This window comes from Paroedura picta, chromosome 5 (assembly GCF_049243985.1).
Source record: "Paroedura picta isolate Pp20150507F chromosome 5, Ppicta_v3.0, whole genome shotgun sequence".
Classification (NCBI taxonomy): Eukaryota; Metazoa; Chordata; class Lepidosauria; order Squamata; family Gekkonidae; genus Paroedura; species Paroedura picta.
The window spans coordinates 91,388,962-91,404,317 of NC_135373.1; the positions used below are offsets into that span (position 1 = coordinate 91,388,962).

At 38.7% G+C, this 15,356-nt stretch overlaps 1 protein-coding gene across 11 annotated transcripts in view; it reads right to left on the reverse strand.

The window, feature by feature from the left end:
• Nucleotides 1–230: 230 nt before the first annotated feature.
• ATP2B1 (ATPase plasma membrane Ca2+ transporting 1) overlaps nt 231–15,356 on the reverse strand; it is an 89,418-nt gene continuing 74,292 nt past the window's right edge. For 9 of the 11 annotated variants that reach the window (XM_077339015.1, XM_077339020.1, XM_077339011.1 and 6 more), the window contains 11 exons: nt 13,742–13,979; nt 12,581–12,760; nt 12,417–12,504; nt 11,788–11,894; nt 9,637–9,828; nt 9,243–9,456; nt 8,870–9,081; nt 7,811–7,918; nt 7,185–7,367; nt 6,787–6,873; nt 231–1,445 (listed from right to left, as the gene is read on the reverse strand). In XM_077339015.1, coding sequence (XP_077195130.1) covers nt 1,131–1,445; nt 6,787–6,873; nt 7,185–7,367; nt 7,811–7,918; nt 8,870–9,081; nt 9,243–9,456; nt 9,637–9,828; nt 11,788–11,894; nt 12,417–12,504; nt 12,581–12,760; nt 13,742–13,979 — 1,924 coding nt within the window. In that variant the 3' untranslated portion in view covers nt 231–1,130. Of the gene's footprint in view, nt 1,446–6,716; nt 6,874–7,184; nt 7,368–7,810; nt 7,919–8,869; nt 9,082–9,242; nt 9,457–9,636; nt 9,829–11,787; nt 11,895–12,416; nt 12,505–12,580; nt 12,761–13,741; nt 13,980–15,356 lie in introns of all 11 variants that reach the window. The other 2 variants (XM_077339022.1, XM_077339021.1) reach the window with 2 other exon arrangements.

A 15,356-nucleotide genomic window follows, 5' to 3' on the forward strand; every position in this document is an offset into this window, starting at 1 on the left:
AAAAACCATTGGTGCAGATTTATTTTAATAAAAAGGGCTGATTTATTTATTTTTTTACAAATGAATTTCAAAACAAAAGAAAACATGTATACTACCTATTCATAATGTTCCAGATGCCAACAGCCTTCATGCTGTAAGGATACTAGATCAGAAAAATAAACAGCTCCACTCACAGTTCACCAAGACAGCACTAAACTACTGTGTTTAGACAAAAACCAAAAGGACTAAGGTTCTGATGTATTTTGATTTAATCCATTTTGCCTGAGATAACAAAAGTATTTCAAGCAAGTTCCATCACATTGTCCTGCATTAAACAATCCTCTACTAAATTTTGAACAGAAGTTATTTATCAAGTTTCTCAGTTTTTAAAAATTTAACAGTTGTTTCAAAACCATTAAGTAGTAAATGTTTAAGAAACTAATTAGGACAGGCCATAACTTCATTAGAACACCACTGCTCATGGTTTTTACAAAGCATTAGTGTTACCCTATTTGGCTATTAGTAGTAGCAATTTTATCTACAAAATTTAACAGGGTAAATTGCAGGCAAAAATTTAGTACAGTTTCAATAGAAACACCCCTTTCCTGAAAATACAGCAGTATTTGATGGACTAATTTTTTTTTTGTTTGCATCATTTATAAGGAAGCTTCCCATCTATGAACAGGAACAAAAAGTATCTACAAACCTTGTAAACAGATCTGTATCATTTATAAACATAAATAATCCAAATTATTAACAGCCAACAACAGAAATTAAAGTTATCAATTCAGTGATCCAGGGCTCCCTCGCCCTTCCCAGCCCTCTCTTCATAAAGGAACGAGAAACTAAAGCTCTGCTCAATGCACTCATAAGGGCCATTCTTAAGTACAGCTGATGATCCACAGGTCACTTATGCCAAGTTACTGTTTATCTGTCAGAGTTCATTATTACCCCCCTCCCCTCCCCAAAGCACCCTCAAGTCTGGCAGAAAGCTCTTTTTAAAAAAATAAATCTACATTCGTACAAGTGTGTATCTTCTTGTTGAAGTCCAAGACAAGAATACCTTCTTGCCCATCACAAAGAGTAGAAGACCCAAGTTTCAATTTGTTTCTTTACAATGCAGCTAATGTGTTAAAACATTCAGCTTACAATCAGAGTGATGTTTCCAAACTATGTAGTGGGCTCCCTGGGGAAGAAGAGGTAGCAGACTTGTTCAAGTCTGTTGTAAGATGAATTCCACTGTCAACTGCATTGTTATTTTTGTTGGGAGAGGGTGGAAGAGGAGTTGAGTTGCGTTTTGTTGGCGCATCATCTTCAGCATCAGTATCATCAATAAGAGGAATATGAGTCTCAGAATCTTCTATTCTAAACTCTGGATGCGTCATAAAGTTGTGGATTGAACTTCTTGACTCAGGTTTTTCTAAACCTTCATATAAAGAACTACGAAATGCGTTCACCACTCGGATCTGTAAATATAAAAAAACACCAAGGTTAGAATACAGCAGGCTTACAATCAGTGGAACATGGTTTTATGAGTTTGAGTCTACAAACAACTAGACATGAGTAAACTAAATTTGTATGGTAATGCAGTGGAACTTGCAATAAACTGTAAGAAAATTGAAAAGCATTTCAGTACAGCTCTATCAGACTACAGTAGGAATAAAAATTATGTGCACTGAAAAAATGGAGAGCTCTACAAAATTTAATGCTTCACTTAAATTAGCACTGATTGTTTTCTGTTTAAAAAGCCAATCTGAAAAAAACACTGCTTGATTTAATAAACTGAATATTAGTTTTGAAACATACAGGGGTGGGGTTGGGTGGGGGGTAACTTTATAAGCCTAATGCTGTGAATTAAGATGCTTCACACTATAAAATCAAAGCAAAGTATCAAAAGGTTGCATTTTTCTCCATTAGCATGTAAAAACAACTCTTAAAATATAAATATTTGAGTATATACCACACAGAAAATACTTTCATAGTAATATGAAGTTCCACAAAGGATTTGTGGCATCAAGAAGAAATACAAAATAATATTTTATCTGTAAGATACAGATGTTTGCTGTCTTCTACCTGCACATTGTGAGGTGAAACATTTCAGTCACATGCATATATACTAAAATAAAAACAAAATAGAAATATATATGAAACAGTTATGCACAGCGGATTCTCATACTGATGGTGACCTTCATAAGCACAAACAATGGTGAAATTAATTTCTGCAGAATTGAAAAAAACAACATAGCAAGTAATGAGATTCTCTATATTTGGTACACAGCAGTTGAAACGCTGCTTTTTATGGCCAAGAGAAGCTACCCAGTTTATCGAGTTGATAATCAGTATATTTTAATATGTTGAATAAAACTGCCATCAATGTTAATACAGCTTGTCTAGCCTAACCCTTCCTTTACCACAGAGGCCATATAAGACCAATTGTTCTGTGACAGAGAGGGAAAGAGGGAGGTAGAGTGATCACATAATCATACAAAGGATTGGTCCACATTGGCCCTGATCTAATTCTTCTTTCCCACTGCATGGTCAGAGGCAGTCGTCCCCAACCTTTTTATCACCGGGGATCACTCAACGCCGGGGACCACTCAACGCCTTTTACTGAGGCCCGGTGGGGGGGGGGGGTTGTTTACTCCTCTACTCTCAACCACTGCCCTAGCGCTCTCTGATCGCTATGGTAATGTTTAAACATCCCTTCAAAATAAGATACAGACATGCCATAACAATGAAGTATGTTGTAAAGGGCTGGGGGGGGGGAGAAGGCGTCCTTCAGGGCCCACCTCCAATTAGTCGAAGGACCACATGTGGTCCGCGGCCCACAGGTTAGGGATCGCTAGTCAGAGGAACAAAACACTCCGTATGTTCTGTAGTGTCAGAGTTCAGTGTTTTAGAATTCTGTTATCACCCTTCACCCAGATCTCATTTCATCAGTCCATTTATTTTATGGTTTCAATTTAAAGTATGTTTTAACATGAACTTGTTTCATTTAATGAAAATATAGAAATCAGTGGCAATTAATAATAATAATCTTGGTGCAGAGTGGTAAGGTGTCAGACATGCAGTCTGACATGAGGCTGGGAGTTCAATCCCAGCAGCCGGCTCAAGGTTGACTCAGCCTTCCATCCTTCCGAGGTCGGTAAAATGAGTACCCAGCTTGCTGGGGGGTAAACGGTAATGACTGGGGAAGGCACTGGCAAACCACCCCATATTGAGTCTGCCATGAAAAATGCTGGAGGGTGTCACCCCAAGGGTCAGACATGACCCCGTGCTTGCACAGGGGATACCTTTACCTATACATAATAATAGGTTATTTTCATCATAATTTGCTTGTGGAAATTGCATAACAGTTAGGGGTTTGTATTCGTAGAGCTTAAATGGACTCCGGAGAATGGTACAGGAAGGCCTGGAGGATCATTGTCCATGGGGTCGCGATGGGTCGGACATGACTTCGCAACTAACAACATAACAATTCAGAGAATCAACAGAGTTGGAAGGGACCTCCAGGGTCATTGAGCCCAACCCTCCACTACCTGCCCACCCACAGTGACCCCAATTCCATGCTTAGGTGATGACCCTCCCCTCCAAAAAAACAGAATCCCTGGCTAGTCTGGCCTGGAAGAAATCTGCCTCCCAACTCCAAAGTTACAATTCGGCATTTCCCTGAACATGTAAGAACGGGCTACAAGAGCCAAGTACCAGCACAATCCCTTCTGCCAACCCACTTAACCACTTCAAAGCAGTTCTCTTGCTACATCACAGCCTTTCCTTCTCCAGATGCAGTTTCATAGGATGAGATCCCACACAGAACCATTCCATTAATGTTCTACTTTACTCCTCAGAAAAGAGCCTTCCACTAGCACAAGGCTTTCTTTCCATGGAGGAAAACACGTCCACTAGTGGAAACTAATGCAGTTTTGATATCGTGCCAGTTACCAGGTAGTTCTTGGGTATACGGTGCTGGCAATCAACCCAGTTGTGTGGTAGGAAACTTGCAATGTCTTGCAGGAAGTAACATTTCCCCCTTCCCCAGGATCTCTTCTCTGAAAGCCCCCATAGCCCATCTCATTTTTCTATTTCCCCCTCTTCCTATCTACAGCCAATCTACATTTATCTGCTCCCCTCCTCCTTCAGCTTCCCCACCTTCCCTTCCCCTGGTAGGAAAACTATGACTAAGTTATGAGATGCTGGTTGCTGGATCCAGCTGTTTGGTGGGGAACCCACAAAGACTTGCAGGGGGTACTTAGCTTTCCCCCGAATCCCCCTATCCATGCTGTTTACTCTTTACCTTCTCCTGGCCACTCCCATATCCTCCCTCCTTTCACTGATTTCTTATTATTAACTAACTTACCTTCTCCCTGCCTTCTTGCAGTTATATTTATTTACTTCATTTATACTCTGTCTTTCTACACAATGGGGACTCAAAGTTGCTTAATCTTTCTCATGTTCTTCAAGTTATCCTCACAACAATGCTGTAAGGGAGGTTAAGCTGAGAATGTATCACTGGACCAAGGTCACTCAGTAATTTGCATGATGCAGTGGTGATTAGAGTCTGGGTCTTCCAGTTCCTAATCTCAGACTCTTAACAGTTATGCCACACTGGCTTTCATGGGGTATCTGCTGTTGAATAGTAGGCAACCAGCCAAACCTGATTGAGTTATGCAGGTTGCACGGTATAAATTCACCCAGAGATTGGTGCCAGGCCTTGTCCTTATGACTCCCCTCCTACAATGGGGTCTGCCGCTCCCCTCTGCCTTTTATTGGCAGATATCAAATCCTGAAAGCTGGCAGCACGGAGTGGTTTCCTAGTGACAGCCACTAAGGTCATTAATTTCTTAAGGCTACACAGACTGCAATTATTTTATGGGGGATTAAACAGATTTTTTTTGCAAACCCTGAGTGTTTTTCAGGTTTGTGAAAAGATCTCTCTTGTCTATTCATGGTTCCTATCTCCAGATTTAAGTATCCACAGATCTGGCAATGTTGAGGCTTAATTATATCGGCAGCCTGATAAATGCTAAATGCAATTTGATAGCAACATTCCTTGGAAGCACTTTGCTAAACTGACAATTCATGGTATAGAAACAGTATTAAGATTTGCACTTGCATGTCTGTCACACATAAATATTACAATAATGAAACATCCTTTAATTATTAATGCGCCATGATAACATAACACTTAAAACGCTCAAGACAAAAAGATGTGTTGTTCTGAACACTGATTCTACTGGAAACATGAAACTTGTGCTGTTTCCTAGAACTGCACATGTTAAGGCATAGGTAACCCTAGTTCAAGTGCAAGATCAGGGGAAAAAACGTGCACATTAGTCCTTGTAAGAATGACAATGCCTTCTATTTACAGAAGAGCATCTTTGAACCCAACCTGATGTATCAAAGAGGTGGAATGAACAATATTATTCCATTGAAAGCAATAAAGAAATATCTGCTCAGACCTCTCTCATTTTAAGATACTACAGCTGAAATCCTAAGAACATTTTCCTTACTCGGACTTACTAGGTCCAAATAGAATCTGCTCAGGGTTACTCCCTATATATAATGCATATGTTTTATCTGATCTGAGGAAACAAGATGAGTTTACAGATAAGGGTCTTGTCAAGTGGTACTTCTGAAGCTTAAGTATACACTTAGTAGTACACGATAGTTAGATGAGATGTAATTGCTGTTTTAGACAATCTATATCCTTTTACTATTACCCGCCTTGTGTCCTAACTTGGTCAATAGAAAGGTGGGCATATAAAAATTTCAAACAAACCAGAATTAACAGGGGTGCCCCCCCACCAATATATGGCAGACAAATATTGGCAGGGTATTTTAAAAATGAAACAAAATATTGAAATACAGTTCCATGCAATCCAGCATTGGTCCTGTAAGGGCATATAAAGAACAGTGTGAAGGGAGAAAACCTTATCAAGGTCTATTTATTAAGAACTGCCAGACTTTTATTTTCTATTGGAATAAGATTTAATCTAAAGAAAATCTATGTTTAGAAATAACGTGCCTTCTCCATTCAGGAAAAACTTGAACTTTTAGGATTTAAGGTTAATTTGAAGGATTCTACAGTAATTGTGCCATTTCTCCACAAATATCTGTAATCTTAATTTCTGTATTTTCAATTAAGCATTCTGATTCTAAACACTACAGTGGATCAACACAGAACGATCTCTCGTGGGAAAATAAGCTAGAAGACAAATATTAGTTTTGTGTCTTAGAAAGTTACCTTTCTTATCCCGCTTAGTTTTGTGTCTTAGAAAGTCCTACAATTCTGCAATAAACCTGAAACACAGGCAAGCTAAACAACTTATCTCTGCAACAAAAGATTTCAAGCCAAACTGGGCCAATTGTAATCTCCCAAGTTATATTGTATCGCTTCTTGCAAGCAGTTACAAATGAAGGCATATACTCAAATATTTATCACAGTTATTTCTAATTCCAATTGCTTTTTTTCTTTCTTTCTCAACATCCCCTCTGTGCAAGAGCAAAGGCACAATATATGCAGGCTTACAGCATTCACTGTATATCTTTGCTGAAACTGTTCCACCTGTGTTGTAGCCCTCAAAGAAAAAAAGGGGATGGGTTTGAGGACTCCCATTTTGTGAGAAAAAAAATGAGAAGCTTTAATTATGAATTTAAAGACTATAGGAGAAAATGAGAAACGTTAGGTGTGAGGATCAGGAAATGTTAAATTCATGCACTTAGGAACACACACTCACACCCCACAGTAGTAGAAGCAGTAGTAGCAGAGGAAAACACTACATGTGTAGGGGTAGAAATATTTGTTACATCATGATGCTGGCTGGCGATGGAAGGTTGCCGCCTTAGAGCCCCCTGAATGGAAGTTCCACTCTGGAAAGCATTCACTACATCCATCTGCAAGGAATCAGAGATTGTGACAGCTTGCTCAGCAAGAGAGAGAGAGAACAAGAGAAAGGACCATCCCATCTACAACACATAAAAAAGTAAAGAAAAAAGGCACTTTTATAGAGCAGATAAAGAGGCAAAAGAGGCATTCAGAGATGAAGTGAAGAAGGCGCTTGAGGCATTAGAATCATCCATTTCCCCATGTAGGGAACATTCATACAAATTAAGACTACCCTCCCACCCCACACTGGAACTGAGAGCAATGGGAAATTCATAACCCCTTCAACCCTCACCGTTTCCTACCTTTTCCAAGACCATACCTGAGTTTGTATCCTGTTTAGGCCCCTAAACCACAAGATCTGACCACGTCGGAGTTCTCTTTCAGCATGATCAATTTCCTCAACATCTTCTGCTAATTCTTCTTCTGGAATCTCCTCCTTCTGTGTTCCATGGCCAGCTTCTTTTAGAAATTTTAAATGGCTGGTTGGAATTGTAGATATCAACTATAGGCAATTTGGGGAAAAGGGTAATTTTATTAAACAGCTAAAATTAAAAAAAAAACACTTCAAAAGTCATATACAATTCCAAATAAATGACTACAGATTTATCCTCAAAACATTATAAGAAAGCTACTTAGGAAATTGTAAGGACATAGGAAGTCAGCCAATATTTCAGGAACACATGAGTGGAAGCAATAAAGGCATACTACTAGTACTTGGCGACAGGCAGCAGTAGGGAAGACTGAACCAATAAAGCAGCCTTTTCTCAAAGTTGTTTGAAAATTCAAAATGGAAGTAAAGCAGCATGGAATAAGTTGCTTACAATGGAAGAATTACAGTATACACATAGAACACTTTTATTGTGCTTTTCACTTGTTGAAAATGCAGATTGTGCACATATTTAACTGGGGGTGTCAGTAGGAGAAGGGGAGTTTGTGTGTCCTTACCTGGCCCCAAAGCAGTGTTCCCATTCCTAGAAAAATTGACCATAGCCATTGTTCTACTGTAAGTTCTGAGCAACTGAAAGGCTTTCCACCGAACTGCACTATAACTATCTGTTAAAAGAAATGAAGCAGGTTTGTTTGCTACTAAATGATACACAATTTAGGCTCTCACTTTCAGGTTAGCAAATGCAGTTGCTTACTTTTATCCAATAACTACAAATAACTACCAATGCAATTGCGCCCTAAGCTTTGTTTACCCTAGAAATACTGCCCGTGTAATGCAAGTACTTCCTAATGCAAACCTCAATTCTGTTTAACTACCAGTTAAAACTGAAAGTATCCAATACCTCTCTTCTAAAAGTTAATCAGAATAAGATCAAAAACATTTAGTCTGACAGTCAAATATAATTTCTATCTTGAATTGTGTAATGTGAAAAAAAACTAATGTACACCAATTTAGAGCCTCTTTTGGGGTAGAGTGGTAAGGCAGCAGAAATGCAGTCTGAAGCTGTCTGCCCATGAGGCTGGGAGTTCAATCCCAGCAGCCGGCTCAAGGTTGACTCAGCCTTCCATCCTTCCGAGGTCGGTAAAATGAGTACCCAGCTTGCTGGGGGGTAAACGGTAATGACTGGGGAAAGCACTGGCAAACCACCCCATATTGAGTCTGCCATGAAAATGCTAGAAGGCGCCACCCCAAGGGTCAGACATGACTCGGTGCTTGCACAGGGGATACCTTTACCTTAGACCAATTTCAGCAAGCATTGTAGTAATTACTTGGTAGTTCTGAAGCCCATTCCTGTGACTTAAAATCCACAGAGAACAAAGTGTAATTAAGAAAGCTGTTGATGCTAGGCTTGTAAATGCATTTGAGTAATGATGAGCCTGACTGGGCAGAAAGGCGGCATACAAAGTTTGCAAATCAGTAAATAAATTACTGCAGGTAACAACCTTCAATTTCAGTTAGTTGAATGATAGAGAATTATATACTGTATCATGTCTTGCCCAGTGATATCTATTCTGACATACAGAAAGCACCAATTACTAAAGTAACTGTCTACTCACCTGTACAATAAATGTGCCAAGAACTATAGTACAGAAGATAGCATTATTGAAAATTCCTTCAAATACATTTCTTTCACCATGAATTTTTCGGGCATTTATTTCATTAAAGAGCTGCATCATCACAAACGTATTAAATACTATAGTATAGTGCTCTGAAGGAGGAGCGTGCAGTGGTGCATTTCTTCCACTGTCAATGTCAAAGATTTTTTCACCTGTGAAGGAGAGAGTGATATCTTCTAAAAATCTAGGGCCAATTCCAAGGTAAAATATTCCCATGCAAATAGCACACTGGAGAGGAGACAACAGCAATTTTCAAGGGCTAGCCACAAGAGCTTATTACTAAAAAAAATACAATGAATTTTAGAATTCTTACCTGCAAACAGAAGTGTGAAAACAACCACGAGTTGGTAGAAAGCATGTCCTAGAATATTCTTCATCATTGTGCGTGAGATGAGAGGTTTATTTCTACCATATGGTTTTCGAAGCAAGAGAGACTCTGTGGGAGGTTCCGTTGCCAAAGCAAGAGAGGCCAGGGTGTCCATTATAAGGTTTACCCATAACATCTGAACAGCTTTTAAGGGAGAATCCTATAGAAAAATATGTTTCCTAATATATCACAAATATCTTGAAAGTCAACAATTTTGTACTAGAAATATTCAACTGAAATGTGGGAATGTGCCTCTTAAGAGCACCTTTGATAAAAAGCTCTAGAGATAATTCTGGATGTAACAGAATTTACAGCTGAAAATGAGCACATAGATACCTACTTGCGTAATACATGCTCCTGTGAAAGCAACAATTACAGCTACTACATTGACAGTAAGCTGGAACTGAAGGAACTTGGAAATACTGTCATATACATTTCGTCCCCACATAACTGCTTTAACAATGCTTGAGAAGTTGTCATCTGTAAGAATGATATCAGAAGCTTCTTTAGCAACATCTGTTCCAGCAATACCCTGAAAAGATGACCAAAACAACAGGCAGGACATAAGCAGTAGTAGGCATTATCACATTTCAGCCACATACCTTGGAATTTAAGCAATTACCACCAGGCGGTCTATAAAACTGTGCTGTAATACACTTTGAAGCCTGGGCAGTGCATATACTATCAAGCCAGCATCAGATTTATGCAGTTTCAAATGATAGCACCAGTCATTCCTTCAACTTAAAAGCAACTGGTTATTATCTCGGTGGTTTAAAGCAGGGGTCGTCAACCTGTGGTCCTCCAGATGTTCATGCACCACAATTCCCATGAGCCCCTGCCAACATTTGCTGGCAGGGGCTTATGGGAATTGTAGTCCATGAACATCTGGAGGACCACAGGTTGACTACCCCTGCTTTAAAGGACAGGTTGATCACAGCAATTAATTCTCTTGTATTGCTTTCATCCCAACCAACAACTTGATTTGTTGAAATGAATAGCAGCAAACATAAGAAAGTTGCATAATAAGAGTGGTGGAAACTGGGTGTTTTCTAAACATCTGCTCTGGATACATGTTGTGATAAGTTAACAGCAGTTAATTCACAATGCCACTAGATGGCACAACAGTACTTGAGTTTTTCATGTCACCAAAGCAAATCAATCTAATTTTAGCACAGAAAGGCAGTATATTTTATAAGAGTAACAGATTGCTGATAAATAGTTAATTCTGCACAGATTTAAAAGCTGCACATGTTCTAGTGTAAGGAGCAAAAATCATGTTTTATATAACATGGCTGTTAAAAAGATCTTTGCCTCCTTCAAGTTAGTGTCAACTAAGCATGGCACTCTGACTTCAAACGCTACATGAGAATAGTATGGGAAGTATCTACAGGCCCCCCAACAAGCATAACTAGATTGATTGGTTCTGCTCTCTGGAAAAAGAGAGTTTGGCATCAAAAAGAAAAAAAAACATAAAGCAAGGTTCAGTGTCATGTAAGCGTCATCCACCTGATACCAAATTCTAGAAAGATAGTCTACACTGATCTTAGTTGCGGTGTCACAATTCCATTGTGACAAGGAACAGAAAGAACAAATGAAATCCAATCTCAAAATTAGGTGCTCAGAAATAGAAGCAGTTTAGCAGGAACCACAGCAGCATCTCACAGCCCACCACACTTCTAACAGTAAATGGTAAGTTTTTGTGTGATCTTCTCTGCCACAAGAAGCAGCAACACATTTCTCAAAAGATTTACTCCAATTCCCTATTAGTCTCATCCCTTGCTTTCCCACTATACTACTTTACTAGAAGTTTCTTTATAAACTTTTATTTCATTACAAATTTATCAAAGTAAAATCTATTTCAGCATTAACATACTACTTCCACTATGTCTCAGGTTTGTACAAATTCAGAAGATGTATGTACTTAAATATGAATTTTAGATGTACGTCACTATTATTTTCCTGGAAAAGAAAATGTACTACAATTACAATTAAAGTGTTTCTATATAGTCTTGTACAAAATAGGTAACTTCCAGATTTGGGGCTGGATCCAAATTATATGTTTTACTAATGAAAGTGGAGGGGCAATTCCCACCAATTCCTCCTTTCCCACTGCAGAATGCCTGCATGCCACACAGTCCTTTACCCACCAGAGGCAGCATTTTAGTGATAATCACTGGGTTGCAGTGGAAAGGAGGAAACAGGAAAGTTCTGTTCCACTAATGGAATTTTAGTCTTGATTCGACTCACGGGCATTATTTGCCTTGTACACTTGTTTTCAGCTATGCAATCCTGGCACTATAATTGTCTGAGAACAGAGCCAAATAGAAGCCAGGAAGGCAGAGCAAGGCACATTCAGTTCTGATCTTGGCAATGCTTTTTTTATTCAGTCATCAGCATAACATAAATGCTTCCACTGCAACCAATCCTAGCAACTTGCTTAAGTTGCTGTATTTTTACTAAAAACATTGATAACAGCAGTCAAATTCCTTACCATAGCAAAGCCGACATCTGCTTTTTTCAGTGCTGGCCCATCATTGGTTCCATCACCAGTCACAGCTACAACTTGCCTCTGTTCTGAAACTGTACTGTCTATTATACCTAAAATCAAAACACCATTGGTATTAATTCAAACATGAGGTTAATAATGAATTCAGTTATGTGCTAATTTAGCATAATTGTGCTATCCATACCATATAAAAACTCCAGCTCTCTTGAACACCTATATTCCATTACTGTGAAGAACTATTATGATGATTTTTTTTGTCGATACCACTCTTTTTGTGCACTTGCAAATTAGTTTGGGTTCTTTCTTTTTTTTTTACAGCCAAGGTGAATGCAAGAATGGGTATATTTCAAAATATTTGAAAAAATTTAAAAAATTTGCTTAGACACATATACCCAACCTTTCTCCATGGTGTGTACCTAAAGCAACTTACAATGTTCTTCCTTTTATCCTCAAAACCACACAATGTGATGTGCTAGGCTTATAGTGCATGGCTCAACATAATTCAGCAACCTTCAGTGGCAGAGTGGGAATTCAATCCTGACCCTCCCAGATTCTTTTAAATTCTGACCTCTATTCTAGGACTGGCTCGTGTCATTGCAAAGATATTCACCTACCTTTTACTAAGGTGTGTTTGTCGGTAGGGGAAGACCTTGCAAGCACGCGAAGCTTTGGCCAGAGTTTGTCTATTCGCTCCTGTTCTATCTGTAAAGATAATTTAAATTAGTCTCATAACAAAGACTCCGACTGAAACTTGAATATTTATTATAGTGAGACTCACCTCTCCTTTTTCATTACGTATCCGTCTATTGAATTCTTTGCCTTCTATGCACAGGAAGTCTTCACCAGGATGCAAAATGCCACATTTTAAAGAAATAGCACGGGCAGTGTTAATATTGTCACCAGTAACCATACGTACAGTTATACCAGCACGCTGGCATTTTCTTATTGCATCTGGTACCTATATAAGAAAAAAAAAATCACAATAGGCACAAAGACACCTATTTGCTACAGTTCTCAATGATAGGGATATTGTTGTAACAGTTCACAACACTCAGCCCCCTCCCCAGCGTACATGCTGTTTTACTATGTAATTACGTACTTCTGAAACTGAGCTTCAGTTGTACTATGGGCTCTACACATTTCTAGGGGGAAGTTTGATCTTCATGTTATTATTATTTTACACACACACACACACGTATGCATGCATATTTTTGCCTTCAGAATCAAGAAATTAGCATTTTGGTGGCTTATTCTGGTTATTTTCTTAAGAGCCCATCACCACAAGGTTATTTGCCTCCCATTTGGATCAACTGTGCCACTTGACTGTTAGATTATGGTTTACAATAACTTGAATGGTCCCTTCATTAAAAGAAAGCTCTTCAAACATGGATAAGTAGGTGTTTTGTGCAGATGGTATTCAAAACATAAAAGTCCCCCAACCCACAGACCAAAGTTTACCACTTTATCCATTATTGGTGAAAACTATGCCTCAGATTAATTTAACAAGACAGTAGTATTTTTTTCTTATTTTATTAGGCTAGATGCATGTGTAAACTTTTTATGAAGGCTCCTTGCCTAGCAGGATTTGTTTTTTGAAATTCACTTATAGGATCTATATTGATTCTGTAACAATGCAAAGACAGTATATGTTTTCACCCAACCTCATAATCGTAGGCTGCTTTCCTAGAAATGACACAATTTACTCACCAAAGGGCTTGAAAGACTGAGGTCATATCAGTCAACATAAACATATAAACTGATCTTTTTAGTTAGGTTAAACCAAATCTCAGAAATTATTTCATCATAATGAGAGGTAACTAAACAGAATGTCTAGTTATTCTTTTGTTTTTTAATCTTGGTAAAAGCCCTAGAGGTGACAGTGGGGCATCTTTATAAAGAATTCCTGAAGGCACACTGTAAAGATGAGAGTTTTACTTACCTCAGGCCTCACAGGGTCTTCAATGCCTACAACAGCAATGCATGTAAGACCTGTGACAACGTCATTTTCATTGTCCCATTCTGGCTCAGGTTCCCCTGCTGGAAAGTCTCTGAATGCCAGACAAATGGTTCTCAGTCCCTCTGAGGCCATTGGCTCAATCACAGTTTTCACTATATCATCACGGTCCCTTGGCCTGAATACTTTTGGTTCACCATTTGCACTCAGTATCTTAAAGCACCTGGGGGTGGGGGCAGGGAGAAGGCAGTTAAAGAGCATCAAAATTCACAGACATTCAATGAAGGGCATAAAGGTTAAGCATCCTGCAGGATGGTATCACTTTTCCAAATATTAAAAATACTGAAAGCTTAACTGAGCATTTCACGAGAGAATAGTTCATCAAAATTTGAATAAGACGTTTCAAAGGAGGGAGAAAGGAGCCCAAACTGTATTAGGATCACAGTGCTGAAGGACAGTAGGTACACACTTGCACAACTGGTCCTTGAAGTAGCGGGGAAGAGACAGATATAATATTGGAAATAGCACAAGGGCTAATTCTCCTTCCTACTGTATTCTCCCCTTCCTAGTTGTTATGGAATCTTAAAAGAGATCCAATTATCTTGACTAACATTTATACTTGTCATTATACATCTCCTGATACATTTAACACAACTGATTTTTACACTGGATAGAGAGAGGTTTATGTCAGAATTCATCAGAAGTTCAATACGTGGAAATTGTGGCACGTAGCCTGAATGTCATCCCTGTTTTAGATGTACTTCCTGGGAATCCCACCCTTTCTTTCCATACATCTGAGTGGAAAATACTTTATATGCCAATGCATGTATAAAAACAAAGACTAGCAAAATCCATTCTGACAAGATGTGCACATTTTCAGGAGTTGTTTTATAAAACTTTAGGAATTCCGAGATCTGTCAAATCAGACTACTCAGATTTTCAAAGGCATTTTAGAATGTTGTGCTTCTAAACCAGGCTTTCTCAACCAGAGTTTCATGAAACCCTAGAGTTTCTTGACGACACTAGAAGGGTTTTATGAATGGATGAGAGTTAATTTTATATATCAGTTAAACATTTATTGGGTAATACGACCACATATGGTCATGTTAACTCACCCATCCCCGTCCCAAAACAGCCAATGAAGAGCCTGGATGGGGTGGGAAGGGGTGGGGTACCTGGTGGTCATGTACACAGCTATGCTTCTCAACCATATTCTGCATGAGCATGCCACTTCTAAGGTCTCTTGAAGCCTAAAGAATATTTTAGGGGTTTCTCAATGGTAAAAAAAGATGAGAAACATTGTTGTAAACTAATGTGAATTGCCTGTTCAAACATGATGTTTAGTTTGATTGGCATTTTAAACTGTCTTCTCTGATCCACTGACTGAATGGTAAGATTCTCTGTAAATTGTAAATTCAGACTGCTGATACAAAAAAATGCTTTCAGCTACCCCTTCACCCAGTCGCTACAGATTCAACTGTGCAGTCTACCACTTAAAACCCAAGATTAAAAGCATGATGGGACTAGAGGATATGTAGACTAATTCTATCTGCCCAACAGGAATATAATGTAGAAAGCATAAAGAAAAAGGAATTGTGAT